The sequence below is a fragment of the Silurus aristotelis genome (genome assembly GCF_946808225.1).
Source record: "Silurus aristotelis genome assembly, chromosome: 12".
NCBI classification, from domain to species: Eukaryota; Metazoa; Chordata; class Actinopteri; order Siluriformes; family Siluridae; genus Silurus; species Silurus aristotelis.
The window spans coordinates 28,317,483-28,342,591 of record NC_139585.1 but is presented as its reverse complement, the minus strand read 5'-3'; the positions used below and the strand labels follow the sequence as shown (position 1 = coordinate 28,342,591).

Below are 25,109 nucleotides of genomic sequence, written 5' to 3'. Positions count from 1 at the left end.
GACGAACCAGTGCCAATTGGATCCCACTTCATGGGGAGTTTTGACATTGGACCTCCTGGAGTGTTTAAATGCTCTGGCATGGAGAAGCTGGTGTTGGATCTGTGATGATCGCAAATGTTGAGCTATTTTATGAGTTGCTCAGTAGCTCCTAGTTTTATAACCACAATGACTGTATAAGACTGTAGAAAGAACATTACTTATAATCTCACACTCCAGTACTCATGTTAGTTCTCACTCTCCAGTGTTCTGTAGTGTTTAAAGACTATAATCAAACTCTTGATGTCACCCAAATGAAGATGGGTTCCCATTTTGAGTCTGGTTCCTCTCAAGGTTTCTTCCTCATAACATCTAACGGAGTTTTTCCTTGCTACAGTCGCCATAGCTGCTCATCAGGGATAAATACACACCTTCACCTTCACTGTTAAATTCTTTAAACCTGATTTGAGACAATGTCTGTTGTGAAACACGCAATAGAAATAAACTTGACTTGACTATAATGCCAAAAGTATTGGGTCACCTGGTCATAAGTACGATATGTGATTTTTGAGCATTGCAGTCCACATTTTCTATACCATCTGCCCACTTTCCAGGACTTGTACCGTACAAGACCCATGTAGAATGCTGTAGAATTACATTTTCCCTCCACCTTGAACTAGGAGATCCAATCCTGTTCCAGCATTATGACAATATCCCTGTGCACAATGCCAGCTCCATAAATTTTACATTGGTTTAAAGATGTGGAAGATCTCCTCCTGCTCTGAAGTCAACCCTATTGAACATTGGGATGATTTTTCACACCGACATCACCCCAGGCCTCTTCACCACACCTACACCCGTATCTGACTTTACTAACCCCCTTGTAGCTAAAAGATTCTCACACAAATCTCCACAAGCATACTGCAAAATCTAGGGGAACATCTTCCAGAAGTGTGGAGACCAAATGTGGAATGGGATTTTCGAAAAACAAATCTTATAGTCAGCTGTCCACAAACCTTCCATAAAGTGTGTGTGTCGGTATGCTGTCAAATGATCTTATGATCGCTTGCCAAGTCAAACCCATGTGAAGCCTGTACATTTTCCAGATGTTGAGTAATTGATATGTGCGTGTGTGGGTGTATATATGTGTCTGAAACAGCTCTGTGAAATTCCAGACTGCAGCGAGAGCCGGCAGAAGAAAGGATGGATGCAGAAGGAGCTGAAGGTGGCATGCTGTCTAGAGGGAGAAACTGAGGACAAACTGTCGCTGGAAAAAAAGGAGGTTTACAAATAAAAACAAAACCAGACTTCAAATGCAGTATCATATGCCAAACTCTTCTAGAATTTTGCATAGAAACGTATAAAATAATAATCAATTATTATACAATAATTGTAAAATAATTTACCTTTTATTGTTTTTATTAGCAAATGGCAATTAATAATGGCAATAGTAAATGGCTACATATTAGATATTATAGTTTTATTATTTTTATATTATTATTATTATTCATTCATTCATCTTCTCCCGCTTATCCGTAATTCGGGTCGCGGGGGCAGCAGTCTAAGCAGATTCCCCAGACACTTCTCCGTGTCCAGGGATCGGGCTGTCAAGGCCCCCGCCTTTGACTGCTGCCCAATCCTCTCAGCACCGGTCCCTTACGGTCCCTCCTGCAGGTGGTGAGCCCACGGGAAGGTGGCCCCACGTCGCTTCGACGTCACGGTCCTTGATTTATTTTTCTCGTAAGGGTCCCCTGGAGCATAGATGGTTAAGGGCCTTGCTCAAGGGCCCAAGAGTGGCAGCTTGGCGATACCGGGGCTCAAACCCCCGACCTTCCGAGCAGTAACCCAGCGCCTTAACCGCTGGAGCCAACACTCCCCCATTATTATTATTATTATTATTATTATTATTATTATTATTATTATAATAATAAATAATAATATAATAAAAAAATTAATAAAATAACGCTATATGTTTGGTTATAGATTGTTAAAATTATTAGGGGGGAAAAAAAACTCTTGTTTTTTTTTATAGCGTATATAGCTTTATCTCCGCAAAAGTTGGGACAACGTCTATTGTGCTAAACGAATAAATGAAAAGAATTGAATGTGTATTTCATAGTAAAACCCCGTCGGATGAGCATAATACGTTCGTGAAAATTGCTCGTAGGTCCGTTTGCTCATACGTTCGAACTTCCCATAAGAATAAATGTAAAAGCGATTTTAATCCGTTCCGAGACCTCATTCGATCGCTTATTTCTGCGTTTAAAAAGTATTTGTTGCCTATTTTAACAAACAAATACATCGCAAATTACCGCAGCACGCTCGTACTTTTCCACTATTTCCTTCTTGGTTTGGATGGTAATTCTATTAACTTTCCTTTTCCCAGCACCTCAATGATTTTCTTGGGTGACATTTTTAAAAATTTCTAGTGAAATAAAAAAATAACACAAAAATAAAGTTAAGTTTTTGCTGCACTGAACAACGAGAGTTTGTCGGCACTCGATCGTAAGATTTGTATGTGCTTTCTGAACCTCCCGTTCCCCCCCATTTAGTTCCTATTTGTTGTTTTAATAATCGCACACTCTTCTGGAAAGAAGTTCCACCAGATTCTGGAGTGTGCTTGTGTGCTTATTCAGCCACAAGAGTATTACACATACTGGATTTACTGGAAAAAAATAGGTCTTGAAGCTCATTCATCCTTTCATTCATTTTCTCCCGCTTATCCGTAATTCGGGTCGCGGGGGCAGCACTCTTGGGCCCTTGAGCAAGGCCCTTAACCCTCTATGCTCTGGGGGTCCCTTACGAGGGAAATATCAAGGTCCGTGACGTCGGAGTGACGTGGGGCCGCCTTCCCGTGGGCTCACCACCTGCAGGAGGGACCGTAAGGGACGGTGCTTTGAGGATTGGGCAGTAGTCGAAGGCAGGTCTTGAAGCTGTGTTTGGTAAATACGGAGGAGCAAAGTGTCTGAGACAACATCGCATCTGAGTCATCTCTTTAGATTGGGAAAGAAAGAGCCGGAACCCAAAAGTCCTTAAACATTAAAAGCGCACACACGTCATTCTATCGCTTTTTTAGCCATCTCTTTTTCTCTCTCTGTCTATTTACAGAGGCAACACATGGCACACTTCCTGAATTCCAGCTTTTGATTTTTCCTGCTTTTATTCCAAGAACAGTTTGCTCGGACAGTTGAATTTCAAGATTTATGGTAGTGTTTGTAGTGTGTGTGTGTGTGTGTGTGTGTGTGTGTGTGTGTGTGTGTGTGTGTGTGTGTGTGTTTGAGTGTGTGTGTGTGTGTATAAATTCAATGGAGCCTTTGATTTTCAAAGCTCACGTCTTTCGCGTTTCACAAGAAGCGTCCTTTCCTTGCGAAAAACCCAGGCCTGACAGGAAATCGGAGGAATATTGAAATATCTGGCGCTTGAGCCATCAGTCAACATAATGTAGGAATAATAAAAGAATGAACAAAAAGTCTGAGGAGAAAAAAAAGAAACCGGATGCCAAGAAACATGATGCTAGTTAGCCATATTTATGTATCTTGTTTAAGATGATGGACATTATTTTACAATCCAAGAAGTTAAAAACATCCTGTCAAAAAAAAAAAAAAAAAGACAATATAATACTGTAAAACAACAAAATCACATCAGAATCACATTTGTATTTTAAACAAATGAATTTGTGCCCTGTTCCATTCTTCTTTTTAGATCCATCTGATTCAATCTGAAGTACCTCTGGAAGGAATTCTCTTCATTTGGAGGTGCAGCTCAGGATGGTTCCACATAAACAGCCAAAAGATCTATGAAGTTCTGCCTGTATGGCACCTGAACAATTGTGGAACTATAACACATGGACATTCGGTGTTGAGGTTGGGAATGGGTTCTATTTTGAGTCTGGTTCCTCTCAAAGTTTCTTTCTCTTAATGTCTCAGCGAGTTTATACTTTATAACTTATATATCTCTGTAAAGCTGCTTTAGGACGATGGCTAAAATTGCTATACAAAAAAACTTGAATTGAATTTACAACAAAATTCTATAATAATATTAAAAAGTCATATTTATATAACGTAATGCCGAAAATCCATTTATCAAACTTTTGCACCTGACTGTACAGCCGGATAGCTGAAAGGAGTAAAGTTGTAAAGAAAGAACTAGTCTCAGCTAGATCCAATCGTTAGCATCTAACGCTAACAGCAAGCGACACAAAAACACGTCAGACTCATATAAACAAAGCAATGGTTTACAAAACAAATCGAACTGAATAGACAATCAGTAACAATAACAATAAGAATAAGAATAATATGATCAGTGTGCGTTGCTTCAGGAAACTGAGAAAGAAAAAGAAGCCAGGCTAATTAGCAACATGCTACTCCTACTAGAACCTTCTGCTAACTCTTCACATTATGCTTTAAACGCTATGTTAAACAACACTGACTGCATGCAGATGTTTAGAGCATCGTTCTTTCTCATCATTTAACTTATGCTAAACATTTATTTTATTTACAATGGTTTGTGCAAAAGTATTTGAACTTTTTCACCTGCGCTACAAACCCGGAACTGAAACGAACTTAACGGGGATTCCTTGCCATGAAAGTACACATAAAGTACAAATGCTTTAAAGCACAACATTTACAGTATTTATCTTTTCAGCCTATCAATGCTAGTAGCTTGGCGTAGCTGAATCGATTAAAACCTGATCTTAGCGCCTTAGCTTCAATGCAGTAGGTTGTGACTATCGTCAAATAAATATCTATAACTAAACACAAATGCTGGTCAGTAGTGTTGGAGTAAATCAGAATACTTAAAAATACATAATAAAGAACAGTTTCGGGGCACAGAAACTTCAGAGAATAGTTTCCAGGTCTTTGAGCGACGCCGAACTGGAACGATCCTCGGCTACGGAGCATACCGATGGCTCTTTGTCTAACTCCTCCTCCTCTTCTTCATGAGGTACCGTGTTTTTCTCAACGTTCAACGTTTCGTACCCGGCCCCCGCGACGTCTGCGCTTCTTAGCTCCGACGGCTGAATTGTGGGTAACGTGATCTCGGCTGTCTCGCCAGGTGTGTACCCTGGAAAGCTCGCAAAGTGCGATTGACCTCTGAGACCTAAGGCCACGTTCCGAGCCAGGATCGGCCCCTGAGCGCTAAGGCAGATGCTCTGAGGGATGGTGGTGTGTGACGTCATGCCGCCGTAGTAACAGCTTCCGCCCCCAGTGCTGCTGACGACACGGGCCTTTTGCTTGAGATCCAGAGCGAGGCTCCGCCTTAGCCACGCCTTTTTTACCTCCGCCTGCACCTGCAGGAAACAAGTACAGTTCCAGGATATAAATGACTCTGATTTCACTTCTGACTTGACTTATTTGCAGGAAGTAAAGCAATGATGCCAAATCTTATTAATGGGAAAGCCACAAGCCACAAACTTCGACGAAGGCAAGAGCTGTAGATCTGCAAAAATAAGACCCACGATGTGCCATGTGACCATTAATACAACTATCAAATCACTAATTCGGTGCTCTGTGTTCTCTATGTTCGGATTATTTTTTGTTAGTTCATTGTAATCTTGATAAAGGCTTTTCCTCAAGGCATGACAATCAAACAGCACGCAATAAATAATTTAAATGATAATTATTGGTGCGTTTTGAACATCCCATTCCAAATTTAGTTCCCATCTACTGGTATATTACCCACCACTCTTCTGGAAGGATGTTCTACTCGATTTTAGAGTGTGCTTGTGGTGTTAGTAAAGTCAGGTACTGATGTAGGTGAGAAGGTGGAGGAGACCTGGTCAGCGTTCCAGTTCATCGTGTTCAATCAGGTTGGAGCTCTATAGCAGGAGACCTTCCATCTTTCAACCCATGTAAAGCAGGAGCTGACTGCTGATTGCTGAAACAGGTTTGGGTCTCCTAGTTTAAGTGAAGGGAAAATAAAATGCAAGCACTGCTATAGAGCTCCAACCCGATTGAAAACGATGAACTGGAACACTGACCAGGCCTCCTCCACCTTCTAACCTACATCAGTACCTGACTTTACTAACACCACAAGCACACCCTAAAATCGAGTAGAACATCTTTCAGAAGAGTGGTGGTTAATATACCAGTAGATGGGAACTAAATTTGGAATGGGATGTTCAAAACGCACCAATAATTATCATTTTATTTATTTATTGCGTGCTGTTTGATGTCATGCCTTGAGGAAAAATTCAGACCATCATGTAATTTCGATGAACCCAAAATAATGATTGAATAAATTTCAATTGAATATAGTTTCAAATTGAGAAGCTGTGTATTATACCCACATCATTTGTTTATCAATTTAATGATTTATTATTATTATTTATTTTTTTTGCATTATGCATATATCTTTCTTTTCGGCTTCTCCCGTTAGGGGTCGCCACAGCGGATCCTCCGCACGTTTTGATTTGGCACATGTTTTCCGCTGGATGCCCTTCCTAACGCAAATTTATCCGGGCTTGGGACCGGCACTAAGAGTGGCTGGGGATGGTTCCCTGACCGGGAATCAAACCCGGGTCGCAGCGGTGGGAGCGCTGCATCTTAACCACTAGACCACCAGGGGACCTTTTTTTGCATTATGCATATAATTGTATTTAATTTGTTTAGAATTATTAAAATGAATTCTTTCATTCGTTTGTTTATTATCATGTAAAATCCACTATTCTGATTATTTTCTTTAATTGGATTTATAGAATAAATGTATATGAATTTGTCGAGGACGTATTTGGGTCATTTTGCACATTTCATCATGTATCATACTGGAGCAGGAAATAATTGTAATTAGGTTTCGCAACAGTATCTGAACCTATGCTCATAAAACAGGACCTTATCCAGTGTATTTTAGATTCATTAATCCAAAGCAGATAACCATGAAGGTTTATTAATATATGGTTATTCATTAATTCTATTGTTTAAATGCGTAGTACCTCTCCGTTGCAGAAACAGTAGATGAAGGCCACAAAAAAACCCTTGAAGGAAGAAAAAGAAAAAATATCACCCTAAAACAAATATCATACGTGTAAATATTAATGATTGGGTATGTGGATAAAGTAATGTTCATAAGTTTTAACCACTAGGAGAATTTACCTGTAACGAGTTGAAAAATATCTCGTAGTGCATCTGGATCTGCCAGAGCAGCCCGGTGACCTCTGTATAAGGAAGACCCATAAACACCATGTAGTGCACCCCGAAGAGCGGCATCAGCACCAGAGTCGACTTCAGCAGCTTTCTGTCCAACGACACGTTAAGACTATTGGTACATATGATTGATGATGCTGCTACACTGAGTTGATGCAACTTGGTGGTTCCAAAGCGATTTTTTTACCTCCAGAAGCAAACATACACTTGTACAGGTAATATTTATATTTACTATTTAACGATTTTTATTTATTTATGTTAAATATTATTTCTTTTTTTTTTCTTTTTTTTCTTTACATTTCTGCTTCCTTTTTTTTTTTTTTTTGAGAAAATGTCAAATAAATAAAAATGAAAAAGAATGTACTTTTTCCTTTGTTTTTCTATTGAATAATAATAATAATATTAATAATAGAATAAAAGATCTACTATATATCTAATAAATACAACCCCGATTCCGGAAAAAAAAATTGTTGGGACGCTTTGCACAATGTAAATACAAACAGAATGCCGTGATTTGCAAATCTTATAAATCCATATTTTATTCACAATAGAAGAAAAACAAATAAATCTAAATAAATCAAATGATCAAAAGAAATCTAAAGAATATCCACAATTTTTTATATATATATATATTTTTTTTTTTTATTAGGAATATATACAATTTTTTCCCTTAAGTAACATTTCTTACTTTTAAAATATTTTATTGATTTACATGATTCCTTTTTGCTTTTTTTTTTTTTTTTTTTTTTTTTTTTTAATCAAAACTTTTCATTGCAATAAGGTTTTTTTTTCACTCACTTGCACTGTTTACACTTTTGTTTTTCTTCCTTTAATTTCATTTCATTCTTTTACCTTGTTTATAGCTCAAACACCTCTATTTTGATCATTAGGTATGGTTTTTTTTCTTTTTTTTTAAAGAACTTTGTGTTTGACCTGTACTGCTGCCTCGGGTCCAGTTTCCCTGTGTTCGTCTCCCACAGCTTCGAAGCCAAAACCCTGATGATGTTGAGGAAAAGAAAGAAGTTGACCTGGAGAGAAAGGGAGGAATGCAAGACGGTTAGAGATTATAAATTCTTTACAAAAAAAAAAAAAAGAAATCAAGAAGAATATCATTTAAATAGGAAGCAAAGGTTTGCTTACAGCAATGGCTGCAAGGATCGGAACTTGAAAAATCCATTTCACATTCCCGGCGCTGATATCCCAACATCTGGAACACCAATACTGATGTTAATTTATTTCATCGTTACTAAAAACAATTCCGAACCAACACTATGAGCTAGAGTTCTGAATATTACAGCTGCAAGTCACCGTAAATGATCTGTTTTTAGAAAAACCATACCTCTAAAAGTACATAGAATAGAAGTGAAATGAAACTTACTGAGTATCAGCCAGCGAGGCTCGAACACTGACCCAAATTGAGACAAACACAGCTGGAACACCTGCAGCAAAAGGTGGAAGATCAATCATTACGACCGAAATACAAAACCGCCATTTTTATTTTAGGATCTTTCTAAATATAGTTTCACCAACGTAAGCATTGCTTGTGAAGAACAACAGAACGACCTGTTTATTAAGGAGTCTCGGTTTTTCTCTACATTGTAGATCTGAGCCCTTGCAATAAAACCAGGCTGATAATGAAACTTCAGAAAGAACATGGACGTCTCACCCCAGCCTATGATGATAAGAGCCCATAGGTAATTTTTATCTGACAGGAAAGCCATGAAGATTAGACTGTGCAGGTACAAGCCCTCCACCAGGATCCAGTAGTGATTGGTTGCCAGGAAGTAGTGAAAAAAGGTCACAGCGACTTTACAGCCCACCTGAGTCCATCCGAATGTAATAGTAATAATAATAATAATAACACGTTAGACAGAAAAGGTACTTGAGGAATGCAAATCATAATGCAGATTTCTTAATTGCATCAAACTTATTCGGTCGGTCAGAAGTTAGAGTGGGATTTTCGCTTTAATAGAATTGCTAATTAGCAAAAGTGAAGAAATAAATACATAAAAACAAAAACAAAAGGTAAATTACGACACCATTATTAATTTTTTTTATCTCGAAAGCAGAAAAACAGATTCGTACTGGCATGCACAAAAAATAAAAAATAAATAAATAAATAAATAAATAAATAAATAAATAAATAAATAAATAAATAAATAAATAAATAAATGTATTATTTATGCACAATATTTCCAATCTAACATCCAATCTAAAATCTTTATTTAATTAGTATTTTTTAAAATAGGAATAAATCCGATCAATTCAATAAAGAGTTTGAATAAAGAATTTTTTATTTTATCTTTCATTAGCAAAAATATTTTTATTTTTATTTTTTTCCCCCCGGAAAGCGCATAGAGATCCAAATTAACTTTGTTTTTGTTTTTTTGGTGTAAGTCATTGTTCTTACTTTGTTTTGTTTTTTTTGTTTGTTTTTTTTCATCCCTTTGCATAGGCAAATTCAGCTACTTTTACCTTCTTTGGCAATTTGTCTGGGTAATTTTTTGGTATATTTTCGACCATTTTTTGTGTCCTTTTTCTTAATAGTGCTTCGCATCAACTTTCGTTACTGTTTGTGTTGTTTTGTGAACTGATTCAATTCAACCGACTCTTAAGTCTGGAATATACAAAAATGCAGCTTAAAAAAAAAAAGAAAGAAAGAAAAAAAAGCATTTAAATACTTAGCATATGTGTGTATGTGTGTACCATCTGTGTCTGGCTTCCCCCTTCTCCGTACTCTGGTTTGTTGTCCTCCTCGGTGTAGAGCACAGCGTCCTTCACGAAGATGCTGAGCGCTCGGCATATGAAGGAAGTGAACAGGTGCGTGTGGATGTAGTTACGGGTGCAGTGCAAACGTCTGGAACGAAAAGTAAAAATGCGTTAAATCGTCGGCTCAGTTATACATCATGCTGCGGTGTGTCATATTATTTATTTTAGTTTATAATTTGGCCTGGTTACTTTTTCTTTTAATATAAAAGTCATGTATATAATTAAATAGGTACATTTAGTGCCCATAGGGTTTAAGGTCAGAGCTCTATAGCAGATCTTTCACTCCTGGACAATTTTGTCCCTCCATCATAGCTGGGAACCGTTTGGGGACGAATCAGATATTCAAGTGTCCAAATACTTATGTGTCATTCATAAAGTGTATAGTTTTTATTTCGATTTGAGCTAGTGTGCTTTTATTTCTTTATCCCTGTGGCTATTTCATTCAACTTGGTTTCTCACTTAAAATATATTGACGTATGTTAGTTCTTTACAATGGTACCTCATCCATGCGAGACGCATTGATCACATGACTTGGTACATTTGTATTCTTTCAGCCTAACATATAACGTGACCCGGGTCATTCTTTGTTATTTTAGCTAGTTATCACTTCGACTCAGGTCATTCTTGGTGCTTTAGCCTTGTATAGCACTTGTTTCTACTAATGTATTATTGATCAGGATTAATAATGTTTATGTTGGCCTTGCTTCCTGTTTGCCATTGGTCCTTTTTTTTAAACATGGATCGTTCTTATCAGTTCAGCCCTCGTTTTCTCATGTCAGTTCTGTGAATTCAGTTCGCTACTACACCCTCATTTATTGCTTGGTGTGATTAAGTGTTACAACTTTATTCACAAAAACGTTGTGACACTGTGCAAATTGTAAATAAGACCAGAATGCAACGATTTGTGAATCTCATAAATCCATATTCTATTCACAATAAAATAAAATAAAATAAAGAAAACATCAAATGTTTAAATTGTGACTTAAATTTTAAGGAAAAATTGTGAATTTGATGGCTGCAACACGTCTCAAAAATGTTACATTCTTTACCATAGCATCACATCTTCTGTTTGTCTTCTATATGGGAGACCAATTGCTGAAGTTTCGGTACACGATGCTAGCCGCTCAACAGTTCTGGGGCCTCATTGATCACCTGACATGGTTCAATCTTGTTCCTTCATATCTGCTAATATTAAATACCCAGAAATGTCTCGAGCATTGAACATTGTCGCATCTAAGATTATCATGTGTTTTAGATTCAGAGGCAAAATATTCCTGGCGTTATTCTTTGTCCTTGTCTAATGATCAACGAGATGCTTCAGACAATCTGCCTGGAAACCATTTGCGCCATTTGTAATGATGTTTCGAATTGAATTGATTTTTATTGATGTTAATGGTAATGCAATGATGGTAAAAATGATATTGGGTTTATATTAAAGGCGCTACGCAAATAGAAAATTTAATTTAATGGAAATTCAATGATAAAATGACGAACGGATGAGGAAATCAAATGTGTGTGGGGAGGGGGCGGGGGGGGGGTGTGAAACCATTTTAAAACGTACTTGAAGTAGCAGAGGATGAAGACAGCTACCAGTAACGAGGTCAGAGAGATGGAGTAACCCGTAGTGTATATCACATGAAGCCTCCTGAACACCTCCTGAGGAAAAAAAATTTGACTGTTAGATTTTGAACACTGTAAAACGTATCATATCGTCACGAAAGCTATTATTAGCATTTTTTTCCCCTGTCTAGTTTCAACAGATGGCAGCACGAGGCTTCACGCACGGTCATAGGGAGCACCGAACTTCGAAATTTTGCGTGAAACTGGGCAAAGTCGTGCGCTAGTCTCTGAACTTTCTGATACCACCTCACAGACCATGTAATATCATGTACATTTCCATACAGTCAGCTCGAAAGTTCTCAACTGAAAAAAAGAATAATAATTTTCTCATATTGCTCAATTAATGTGAGACGGAAATTAAGAGATTTTTTTTTCATGAGCTTTCTACCAACCAATCTTTACCAAGGGTGCTAATAATTCTGCCCTTAGTAGCTTAAATAAAAAAATAAAAAAACACACACAGATATATCAAATACACACACCTCCTCCTGACTGCCGTCGTTAGACTGTAGCTTGGTTGTGCATTCTGTGTAATCGGCCCAGGTGCGGTTGATGGTGGGAACCTGCTCCCAGCTTCCAAATGCATCGCAGTTACGGAACGCATGACCTTAACAAATCAGCGTAATTGTATTTACAAATTACAATTCAAAATTTGGATAGAAGGGCATCTGAAAGAGTGGAGGGGAAAGTGTATAAGACGTTGGTGAGACCTGCTATGTCGTATGGTTTACAGACAGCGGCATTGAGAAGAAAAAAAAGACACGAGACAAGGTTAGAAAGGCTAAACGGTTTGGTCATGAAAAGAGGAAGGCCACGGAGGATGTTAAGAGGGAAGGCATGTAGGTTTTTGGTTTGAAAAATTAGACACAATAAATCACAGTTAAATATCAACAAGAAGACATGTTATGTCTGGAATGCAACTCTAAACTCTTAATGCCTGAAGAAAATGTAAATATATTCAAATCAAAATAATGTGAAAATGTTTTCGTCTGGGTGTCTCGCTGCAAGAAGGGGAATCTTTACCAATGTAGTCATTCTGACTAATACTTTTTTATTCTTTGATTAATACTCATACTGTCTATATTAATACTCATACTGTCTATATTAATACTCATACTGTCTATATTGTCTCACATTGTCTGTATTGTCTTATATAGTCTGTTTTTGTTTTGTCTTGTGTGTTTTGTCTTGTATAGTCCAAGCTGAATGTATACTTTTATTGATATCTGTACTCTGAGACTCACTAACAGCTGGAACCAAATTTCCTGTGTGTCAACACACTTGGCCAATAAACCTGATTCTTGGATCAAGACACACTATGTATACAGTGGAACCTCGGAGCTCGCGGCCTCAGCGCTCGCGACCTCGCATGCTCGCGACTTTCATTCCGACCGGCGACTCTCATTCAGATCGGCTCGTGAGCAACCGCGAGCTGCTCAGAACGCTAGTTTTAACATTTCCTATCAAGGTTTATCTCATTAAAATTGTCTAAAAAATGCTTTAAAACTATTTTTATTTTGTATTATTATACTGTACTTCTCTACTGCATACTTTACTGTACCTGTACTTAATTTTTTTTAATTAAGCAGTAATTAAAATGTAATTGCTGTTAATTTACATAAAGTATTGTTAAAATAGTCTAATAATTAAGTGTTATGTAGTGAAATAGTGTTATTTACTCATTTAAATCGATTTCGTATAGTGTTCTTTGGGTTTTTACTGGGTTGGAAGGGGCGTATCAAAAGGTCGCGAAAATTCGGAACTCGCGAGATCCGAGGTTCCACTGTACTGTAACTATGTACAGAAGACATCAAGAAGTTCTTTGTCTATCATTTACTAAACAAAAATGATACAAGTCATGTGATATATGACTTGTATTAGCATCAACTGTATCCTTTATCCAAAAGTGGTAGAGTTATTATATAGACTTTTTCTTATATAACTAAGAAAATAATGCTTATAATATGGAGTTAATTAAAGATAAAAGCTAAAGTTTGTGAACCTTAAAGAGGGAAATAAATTAAATAAATATGGAACTTGTACCAGATGAAAAAAAATAATAATATATATATATTTTTTTTTTCTTTTTTTTTTCAACTGGTACAAGTTATATATATATATATATATATATAAAACCTTTAAAAAAAGATCTTGAAAAATAAACATTATTAATTGCAGATCCAGAGCTAAAAATCAAAATGGATTGAGGTGCATGGGCCGAATGTTGCGTTGTTGCAGCCAGAAATTTTCATCACATTTTTTAATAAATAACGACTGTGTAATTTGATTAACTTTTGCAGTTTTAATTCAAATGCAATTATTGAATTTTTTTTTTTAGCATTTTAGTTCAGTGAAAAATTTGAGTACAATGAGAAAAAAATCTAATCCATTCTGTACAAGTAGAGGTCTTTATTTTCTTCTGGACGAGAAACGCAAAAACTTTTTCCGACTGAAATATTTCGAGGGTCTTCAGTTCTTATGACCTTACAGCTAATTTACTACAGCAGGAATCCTAAACTCTAAATTCTCACTCTAACACTAAACTGTATTTTTACTACAAGTTATAATACAAGTTATTTTTGTTGTGTTACTGTAAATCTACGTTATATCCTTAACCAATCAGATTATTTGGATTTTGTAGCCAAACATAAATGACAGCCTCAGATTGTTATTTGATTCGTCGGATATACAGACCTCTGTGGTCGAAATCGTAAACATACTCGGGGCAAGGCACCGCTACAAGCTGATTGCATTTCCCTCTCGGCCAGCAGATGATACCGTCCCACTCGGGCATGCAGTCACCTTCTGGGGAAAAAAGAAAATTGTATATAATTATATATAAATATTCTTTATGCACCGTAAATTAATACTTAAAAAAAAATGTATACACTAATACATGTGCATAGATAAATATTGATGCTTTATGCAAATGTATGTTTATTATTAGTAACACCAAACTCAACATAGAGCATGAAGACAAAATATGAAATGACACCAAAAGGAACGATAGCTTTGTTTCCACACGGACGGTTTTAATAGCCGGATCGGCTATCATCTGCTATTATTAAATGGGTTTCTTGCCAAAACTGTTACCTCAAACTTAGAGATACATAAATTCTATAGCATGTCTTTGGATGCGATATCATTAAAACTTTGAATCATTAAACCCAACAATTTCTTAGCATGACGTTGCTCGTGTGCACCAAGTCAATTCCATGAAGATATGCTTTACATGAGTTGTGGTGGATCTACTGCTATAGAGCTCTAACCTCAACCCTATTAAACACCTTTGGAATTAATTGGAACACTGACTGCAACCCAGGCCTCGTTACTTTACCTACATCAGTAAAAACTGTCTTTCGGCTTCTCCTGTTAGGGGTCGCCACAGCGGACCATCCGCATGTTTAATTTGGCACATGTTTTTATGCTGGATGCCCTTCCTAACACAACCCTCCCCATTTATCCGGGCTTGGGACCGGCACTAAGAGTGGTTGGGGTTAGTTCCCCCGCATTCTTACCAATAGACCACCAGGGAACCTACTTTACCTACATCAGTACTTCAGTTTATTAATGCCCTTGAGTCTAAATGAGCACAAATCTCCACAAGTACACTTTAAAATCTAGTGAAACATCTTCCCAAAAGACTGGAGGTTATTATAACAGCAAATGGGGAATAAATGTGGAATGGGATGTTCAGGAAGCAGATGCAAATCTTATGATCAGTTGTCTGCAAACCATCCATACTGCACATATATTTTTTTTTTCAGTCATATGTAGAAGGAAATGTACCAGAATTACAAATGACACCTTTTTTTTTAACATTCATGAAAATCATTTCTGCCCTGAAGGCCTCAAAAAACTGTAAGCGAGAGCTTTAACTCTTTATTGAATACACTGACACTGGAGACTCCAGAAATGTTAAACGATGTCGAATCGCCGTATCGAAAACTTCACCTCGTCGACGTTGTTAAACCTGAACTGTTCATTTCAAATAAACAGGAACCTGTGATATGTTCTAGAAAAGGAATTGGTGACACTCAGCATCCAGAATCCAACAGCACAACGGGTACTGGTAATTAAAAATGCTCGTCATCGGCGTAACAATGGGATCGATTGCGCGTGGATGTGCCGTGAGGTCGATACAGAAATAAATCTGATGAATAAATAAGATCTAAACGCCCGATACCTGGATTTATGGATGGTGTTGTGTGCAGGAAATTGGATCAGAAGGCCTTTGAAGAAGAAAAAAAAGGCAGGTGCTACATTAGTGTGTTTTATGACACCTAACTGAATTTCACTGATAAATGAGAGCAACCTGAGACAAAGCGCTTGTTGTTGAATTTTTTTCCGCTCTGGAAAGAGCTGCATGATGAGTGTGAAAAAAATTTGGAATGTGGAAGAGGCTGTGTTTTAGTTTCTTCTGGAAATTACGAGCATCCAAGCATTCATACACACATTCATCCATCATGGTTGATGGCCAAAATCAGAATCTGCTATTATTGATTTTCTTTAGGAAATAAGAAATGCATTTCCGTCATAACGCAAATTTCATTGTGTAGTTTCAAAAGCTGTTCCACAGCTTCTCCGAGAAGCTGCCCAAGAACTGGAGAGAATTGGATTGGATTGGATTGAAGTACACTTTTTTGTGTATCTCTTGCCATCATTTGATTTTTTTTTAACTACACGCCCTCCACAACGTACCTCGGAGCACAGTCTGCCGAGCTCGGATGTTTCTCTCACACCTCGCCCGGGCACGGATCAGCAGGAAGATCTGCTCGTCCCGAGTAATGACGTCATCAGAGTCGATCTGTGATAAGGGGGAATAAAAGCAAATTAAATTTTAATGAGATCTTTCCGACAATCACTTTAAGACCTCTTAAGATTTCTTAGATCAGGGTTGTTCCACAAAGGGCTGGTGTGGGTGCAGGTTTTCAATCCAAATATACATACATACAAACATACATATATTAGACATTTCTGGAAGGAGTCACCAGTGCTTTAAATAAGTGAGTTGAAGCTCTAGATTAAAGTGTTTGGATGCCTTCAGGACAAAAACGGTGCTTCATAAACATTCAACAACAAGAATTGTAACTATATTTTATATATCACCTGACTTTTCCAACCATGTGTGGTTCTTTCCCAAACAGTTACCACAAAGCTAGATTAAATTGTATTGGACGTCTTGGATGCGAGAGAAACAAATTTTCCCCTTTACTAGAAGACCCAAACTTGTTCCAGCATTACAATGTCTCTGTATACAAAGCCAGCTCCAGGAAGATCTGCTTGGTCCAGTGCAGGGGTCTCCAATCTTTTTCAGAAAGGGCCAGTTTGGGTGCAGGTTTTTATTCCAACCAAGCAAGTCCACACCAAATTCTACCTGTTCAAATCTAATGATCTTCATTTTCAGTGACTATCAGGTGTGACCATTGATTGGTTGGAATGAAAACCTGCACCCACACTGGCCCAGAAGGTTTCAGTTGAACATCTTCCAAAAAGAGTGGAGGTTATTATACCAGCAAATGGGAACTAAATGTGGAATGGGATGTTTAAAATAATGCATAAAATTTTATGGTCTGCAAACAATAAAGCATAATCAATGAATAAACCTTATGGCTTCAATTTGCAGTCACCACATAATAAAAAAAAAAAAAGCTAAATAATGAAAACTGGTGGCTCAAGCACCATTTTGTTCTTATAGTAAGGGATTTAACAATAATAGAAATTGGTTAAAGGCTGCAACTGAGTTCCTGTGAACATAGATGTTAATCCTGAGCTGATAACCTTAACAATGATGGAAATATAAATATTCTGTCTGGTTCCTCTCAAGGTTTCCTTGGTACAATTGCCATTGTCTCGCAAATGCTGCTTAGAGACAATGTCCATTGTTGAAAGTGCAATATAAATACAATTGTATTGAATTATAACAAACAGAATTGAGAAATTGTTTGTATTTGCATGGAAATTTTCCTCATGGTTGTTAATTTGGCACAAATATTATTTGCATAAGAAATTAGATCATTTTATTGTTACAGCAAAGTATTTTTATATAAGAATCATTTCTGGCAGACACTGAACTCAATTTTATTATTACTGGCTTTCCGTGACTAAAAGAACCTTTGGCCTGATCTGTTGCCTCTAGCTGTTGTGAAATACTTGCACCGTACTGCGATATGTGGCAGCCCTGCTTTAACCTCTTCGTGTCGTCTCACTCTCTCAATCCCTCTTTCCATTCCTCGCTTTCCTTTGGCGCTAACCCGTCTTCCTCGCTTCTACGCGCTGGAAACGGTGGAAAGTCGAACACAAGAAGCTTTTGTGCCCGAAATACATTTCGCGACCGCCGAGCAAAAGTAGCAGATGCGAGCGGTGTGAAAGCGTACGTGTGCGTCGGTCCCGTACGAATGTTTCGGAAAATAATCTACTTCATCCTACAGCAAAACGCACCGCCAACACAAGGAGGAACGTTTCGTTTGGCTAAGTCAATCGGCAGACTTTAAAGTAAACCTTCTGAAAAAGACTAAAGGGAGGAAGCCCCCTAAAAACAAATAAGAAATCGAAAGAAATTGAGGTACAATTCTGGAAGAACATCACAAAATGTATGAATGTAACAGATCGGCGTAATTGGTGGCTTGCCAACTTAAAACAAATATCGTGTTGTTCGTTTTACTTTGAGTCTCCGTTCCAATACTTTTGCAGACCCGATAATTTGATGGGCTGCGGACGTGGGACGTGGAGGTGGATATAACGCAATTTCGATGTATTTTCTCATATTCTTCTTCTGATCTCAAACCCAAATGTTTCGAGTGTGCGGCAAAAACAAAATTCGCAATGCTGTTCCATTACTTTTGGAAGTGACTGGATGTAGCCATAAAATTCTAAAACAAGATGAAACAAAAATGAATCAAATTTACTGAAAAAACAATAATGTTTCTTAGGATCCCATTAAGAGTCGACTGGATTGTCATCGTCCGATCTCATCAGTATCAGATCAGAATCAGGTTTGTCCCCCCGCTCACACTCCTCCTCAGATCATTATCCATCGTAAATCGTTCCTTCATTTAAAATGCTTCGTTTAGACGTTATCAGCCGTAACTCGTTTCATCAAGCCCCGTGAACCACGATGAATAGAAATAGCGTCTAAGCGCCTGAGCAGATTGTGCCTGTGTTTGTTTTATTGTTAGACAAATGAAATTAGCGACTGTGAGCATAAATGGACATCAATTCTCCTAAATGACATTTCACCCACAGGGAATTTATAGCAATGCATCACTCACACTCACGTTCAGAAAGCTTCCTGATCCTGATTGCAAAACACTTTAGAGCAAAGCAGGGAAATTGCATCCATGATGCGATGTCAGTCCATCACAGAAAGTGACGTTTACTTGTAAACATCTACCATCATAGAAAATAACACAGAAGCACCGCACTAACATGCACACCGTCAATAGGCAGTGATGATTTCTTGATGATTGACTATTAATTAAAATCCAAACGATTCTATAAATAATCCTGTGGATAGTATATTACAACAGATAATCAATTGCAAAGTTTTACTCATCTCATTTATTTCTGAACAAAATCATCAACTTCTTTCCAGATCATTCCAATAAGTAATTGAACCTGTTCTAGAAATAATAAACTCCTCCATCAGCACTGGTTATGTACCTAAATAATTAAAAAAAAAAGCAGTTATCAACCCCTTTAATTAAGAAACCTGACCTTGACCCCTATCAGCTGTCTAACTACAGTTTTCCTGATACAGTCCAAACATCTACTAAAAACCAGTCTAAACGTCTTCTATAGAACAGACTAAACGTCTACTAAAGACCAGTCTAAACGTCTTCTATAAAACAGACTAAATATTTACTAAAGACCAGTCTAAACGTCTTTTATATATATATATATATATATATATATATATATATATATATATATATATATATATATATATATATATATATATATATATATATCGAATATAAGCAAAACAACCTTCTAATAAAGGACATTCTACAGTTTCTCAAATGCAGAATAATGTCTAATAAAGGACAGACTAGATGTAAAATAAAGTGGACAACATCAGCACTTGAGTGGATTATTGATCCATTGCCTGATGAGGTCCCCACTACCACCTGCAGGACATGAGGTTTCTATGATATGATAGGTAAGACATGCACTAAAGACCTTAAAATGCAGGTAATTTTGCAAATAGTTCAAATAATAGTGTACCAAGAAGGCCAACCAATCAGCCCCGGGTTCAAATCAATTTCTTGCACTGCTGTTTTTCAAAAAGGAAAGGAATCGCGTTTTGATCCAGGTCATCGAGCAGCCACTTCGACTAGTCTTTGAAGCATCACAAATGACGTGTACATGTAAAGAACAGAATTGCTTTTTGATTGAACAATGTAGCTTCTGACTAAGCACTCCCCTACAGGAACATGAATTCAGCCAATTGCTCAAATGGAGTTTGCCCAAAGCAAGTTATTTATCGTTCAAGCAGGCAATTAAACAAATTGTAAATATTAAGCACCCCCTACCATCAACATTTGCCACAAGCTCTTAGACCTATTCTAAGTCGATTTTAGTCTCCTGTGCAAAAAAATATTTGCAATGATGGTTGAATCTACCAATCACCGTAATTGCAGAGTAGCTGCTATAAAAATGTCAATATTACCCGATGTTAATTATCAGTTCTCAGTTATATCAATTCAACCTTCCAGCAACAGACTTAATTGCTTTGGACTCAAGCACAAACAAAAGTCCACTGGGAGAAAAAACAAGAAATTAAGATGTTTAGAAGCACCACGAACACAAAACTGTGCAAACCATCTTCAGTGTACAGAATTATTAATGGACCCATCCAAACCAGCAGAACAGCCCCTGTTTAGAAATTGAATCAGAATCATTTCACTATCCGTCCTGCCATTTCTCAGTACATCGATAAAACACAGATACAGCGATAAGTAACGACTCTGGAATCTTATTGTAGATTATTTAATGTAACAAGGTTATCACTATTTCCATGTCTGCTATAGAATAAATATCCATAAACAAACAAAAGAAATGTTTACAAACAGACGGATCACCTACTGAAAGTAAAGTAACATCAACTAAAGGACAGACAGACTAAACGTCTTCTAACAGACAGACCAAACGTCTTTTATGAATCAGACTACACTTTTACTTAAGACTAAACTAAACTTCTTCTCATTGACAGACAAGAATGTCTAAATAAAAGTTATTTTAATAGACAGAAAAAACATCTACTAAAAACCAGTCTAAACGTCTTCTATAGAACAGACTAAACGTCTACTAAAGACCAGTCTAAAAATCTTCTAAAGAACGGACTAAACGTCTACTAAAGACCAGTCTAAACATCTTTTTTTTAGAACAGACAAAACATTTACTAAAGACCAGTCTAAACGTCTTCTATAAAACAGACTAAACATTTACTAAAGACCAGTCTAAACGTCTTCTATAGAACAGACTAAACGTCTACTAAAGACCAGTCTAAACGACTTCTATAGAACAGACTAAACGTCTACTAAAGACCAGTCTAAACGTCTTCTATAGAACAGACTAAACGTTTACTAAAGACCAGTCTAAACGTCTCCTATAGAACAGACTAAACGTTTACTAAAGACCAGTCTAAACGTCTTCTATAGAACAGACTGCGTGTCTACTAAAGACCAGTCTAAACGTCTTCTATAGAACAGACTGCGTGTCTACTAAAGACCAGTCTAAACGTCTTCTATAGAACAGACTTAACATCTACTAAAGACCAGTCTAAACGTCTTTTATAGAACAGACTGCATGTCAAACTAACATCTACTATAGACCAGACTAAAGGTTTTATTAAAAACAAAGCTAAACTGGACAGATAATACATCTTTAAAAGACATATTTAACATCCAGTATGGAGAGACTTAATGTCTAATGTCCAAAGACAGAACTAAACATCAACTAAGACCGACTTAAACGTTTACTAGACAAAGATGACAATTTTTTTAGACCAAACTAAACATTTACTTTCCATAAATTGTATTATTTACATGTCCAACCAAACATATCTTAAGCGAGACTAAATATCTAATAAAGGCCCAAATATACGTCTAATACAGGACAGAGAAAAATATGTACTATTAAAAAAACAGACTGTACATGTAAACGACAGGATGAATGAATAAATCCTGAGGTGTTGTTGATGGAAGTATATGACTTTTCAAACGTTCTTTACTACAGACTGATTTTCTGCTTCACTGAACTGCGACAAACCTTCATTTAAATGCTGACAGCAATTAAAAAAAAGGAAATTCAGACCCTCAGGCAGCCATACAAGAAAACAGTTAGCATGGTGTTCATGCTAGCTTGGTAGCGATCTCTGCCATGCCAGAACAACGTCAAACCAGCAAGACAATACAATGGATCTAAGGTGGATGTGTTAATGTATTCTGTAAGTAGATTGATTCCAAAATGCTGTTTTTTCTAAATAACAAAACTCTGCTATACACTGGGGTTTCAATAAAGGTGACAGACCTGATGACACCCTCGGGCTATTTCTGAATTTCTCAAATAGTACTGATACAAAGAAAATAATATATTTACCGCATTGTGGAAGTAGCATTAAATAATGCATTTCAATATCGATCCTATTGAAGGGCAGGTATTAAATATGCATGAGCACTTCGCACTATCAGAAAACAATCATGCTTTATTGCCACAATTAAGTTTTACACTATATATGGCTCAGAATCACAATAATAATAATAATAATAATAATAATAATAATAATAATAATAATAATAATAATAAAAATAATAATAATAATAATAATAATAATAAAGTGTATTTGTATGTATGTGTCTGTGACCAATTTGAATTTTGAATTTGAATATTCATGTCTGGTATTACCATAAGAAATCTTGTTCTTCTGTTTTTTCTTCTGATTTCTAAAACATCGTCACCACTCACACAAACATCAGTATTATAGCAATTGAAAACATCCAAAATCGCAGGATTTAACAGGAAATTGATTTTGGTGGACATTTGCAGCCACAACGGAAAGTTCCTCAGAAGCATATATTTAATTCAATTCTATTTCTATAGCTTTTTTTTTTTTTTTTTTTAACAAGGAACATTGTCCAAAAAGCTGCTTTTAGAGGTGGAAAGAGTCATAATTTATTCGACTCAATTAAAAGTACTGTTACTTCAATTAAATTGCACTTAAGTACACGTAAAGTTGCCGGTCTGAGGATCTGCGCAAGTAATAGTGAATTTGTTTAAAATTCGTTCAAGAAGCACATCATAATCTCATGGTCTGATGTCCACCAACTTTTGTCCATATAGTGATACATACAGCAGGTACTTTTGTTCTTCTGCTTGGTAAAATATCCCACACTACCCAAGACTTATAAATATTCATTGTTTATTCATTAATTTGTTAATTTATGCGGCGTATGAAGCTCCAGAAGCATTGTTATTTTTTTCTTATGGTTAAAAGCTGAAACAATACAATCAAATGATGAACATTGAATAAATCTATCAATTCTTCTCTCGTTTCTCTCTCTCTCTCTCTCTCTCTCTCTCTCTCTCTGTTCATTTCTTTTATTCTGCACATTCCTCTACCTATCTCTGTCATTCTTTATTACTTTCTCTCCATCACTTTTTTCTCCATTTGTCACCATCCTTCTCTTTCTGCTTATCCCTCGTACTTTTTCTTTCATTCTTTCTTTTCTCTCTCTATCTTTCTTTCTGTCATTCTCCCCTTCTTTCTTTTTCTTTCTTTTCTCTGCTGGTTTTAGACACGTCCTATTGGACACACGTTTGATATGCACACGTAGGAGCTGAAGATCAGGAACTCACCAGTGCATTCGCCGTCATCATCACGCCGAAGAACACGATTGCTGTAGAGAGCTCCATTAGCTCCACACTTTCATTGGTTCTTCAACCTGAAGAACATTTCCCTGTGGAGAATGCCAAGGTGGGCACCAGGTGCTCAGACATGTTCGTTCATCATGAGGGTCTCTGCGGCATCCACACACTGAATGTACTCCGTCTTGGGCTCTCTGTTGTGTCTCCTGGTGCGACGGTCGAGTCACTGCTCCTGCTTCTCCTGCTTTTACAGCTCAGTGTTTGTGTGTGTGTGTGTGTGTGTGTGTGTGTGTGTGTGTGTGTGTGTGTGTGTGTGTGTGTGTGTGTGAGAAAGAGATGGACCTTAAGCCCCCTATTAACCCCTTACTGCATGATAAAACAAGCTCTCTTTTTTCTTCTTCTCTATCCCTCTTTCTGTGTTATTGTCTCTCCCTCTCCCTCTATTCGTTTTTCTCTCTCTAACTTCTCTCCCCACTTCTATTGCTTGCTTGCTGGCTCTCTATCATTCTGTCTTTCTTTCTCTACATTGCTCTTTCTTCCCCTCTCACTCTATCTGTCTTTCCCTACCTCTATCTGTGTCTTTCTATCCCTCAAGATTTTTTCTATCATTTGGGTTTTTTTTGTCTTTCATTCCGTCTTTCTCCTTCTATTTTTACCTTCTGTGTTTCTTGTTCTGTTTGTCTTTCTCTCTCAATCCCTCCCCTTTCTCTGTGTCTGTCTCTCTTTTCTTTCTATTCAGTCATTTCTGACTTCTGTATCACTCAGTCTTTCTGTCTGCTTTTTTTTCCTAAAAAAAAAAAAAAAAGAAAATTGTTTGGAACATTTATGTGTCTGCTAAACTTTGAGGCAAATTTTTGTAGTTGTTGATTTTTAGAGATAAATGATTTGCTATTATTTCTGTCCTTTATAAAATACCTTTTTCCATATTTTAAAAAATAAAACACATTTTCCCAAAGTCCAATGTTTACGTGCCTTTCAGTCAGTTATGCTAGCTCAAGCTAGCATGCTAACTCTGTGACCAGAGCCTTGCATATGTTCTAGAACCCACTCACTGAAAAATTCAAAACCTCTGAAAATGTCCTGTGGCATCTGGCACCAAGATGTTACCTGCAGATCCTTTAGGACCCTGTAAGTTAAATGGTTGGAGTTGAAAGTGGAGCCTCCATGGATTTGACCAACAGACGCTTGGTCAGACTTAAAGCTGAGGAATTTGGAGATTGAGCCAACATCTTGAACTCTATGTTATGCTCCTCAAACCACTGAAAAGTTGTTGTGGATGGGCAGGAAGAATGAACCTGCTGAAAGGGGACACTGCCATTGAGCAAATACCATTTCCATGAGGGGGTGGATGGTACATCATGTCAAAGTATCATCCACGAGAATGCTAGGACAAAAGGTTTCCCAGCAGAACATCACATCACCCGGAGCATCACACTGTCACTTCTTCTTCACACAGCACATCCTTGTGCCATCTTTTTCCCAGGTGACCGTCATCCCCACACCATGTAGAAGAAAATGTGATTAATCAGACCTTCTGTTGTGGTCCAGTTCTGATGCTCACATGGCCATTGTAGGAGCTTTGGGTTGTGTAGAGAAGTCAGAATGGACCCTCTAACCACTCTTTAGATATGTTGCTCCATACCAAACCATTCTGACTTCTTTCTATCGGAGCCAGCATTCACTTTTTTTTTTTTTTTAGCAAACGGAACAGATGGACTTGCCGTCTTTCCTCAC

At 37.2% G+C, this 25,109-nt stretch overlaps 1 protein-coding gene across 2 annotated transcripts; it reads right to left on the bottom strand.

Moving 5' to 3' along the window:
• Window positions 1-3,532: 3,532 nt before the first annotated feature.
• pth3r (parathyroid hormone 3 receptor) lies at window positions 3,533-23,949 on the bottom strand. 2 transcript variants are annotated; one of them, XM_083557132.1, is made up of 13 exons: window positions 23,367-23,949; window positions 16,209-16,314; window positions 14,202-14,312; window positions 11,990-12,114; window positions 11,449-11,543; window positions 9,825-9,975; window positions 8,785-8,938; window positions 8,497-8,557; window positions 8,259-8,325; window positions 8,052-8,146; window positions 7,068-7,209; window positions 6,908-6,949; window positions 3,533-5,266 (listed from the first exon to the last, which is right to left on the bottom strand). In XM_083557132.1, exons 1-13 carry the CDS (start codon window positions 23,421-23,423, stop codon window positions 4,814-4,816), a joined length of 1,659 nt encoding a protein of 552 aa, XP_083413258.1. In that variant the 5' UTR covers window positions 23,424-23,949; the 3' UTR covers window positions 3,533-4,813. The 2 variants fall into 2 exon arrangements, with proteins under 2 accessions (XP_083413258.1, XP_083413259.1); XM_083557133.1 differs by having other exon boundaries at window positions 14,202-14,309.
• Window positions 23,950-25,109: the final 1,160 nt, after the last annotated feature.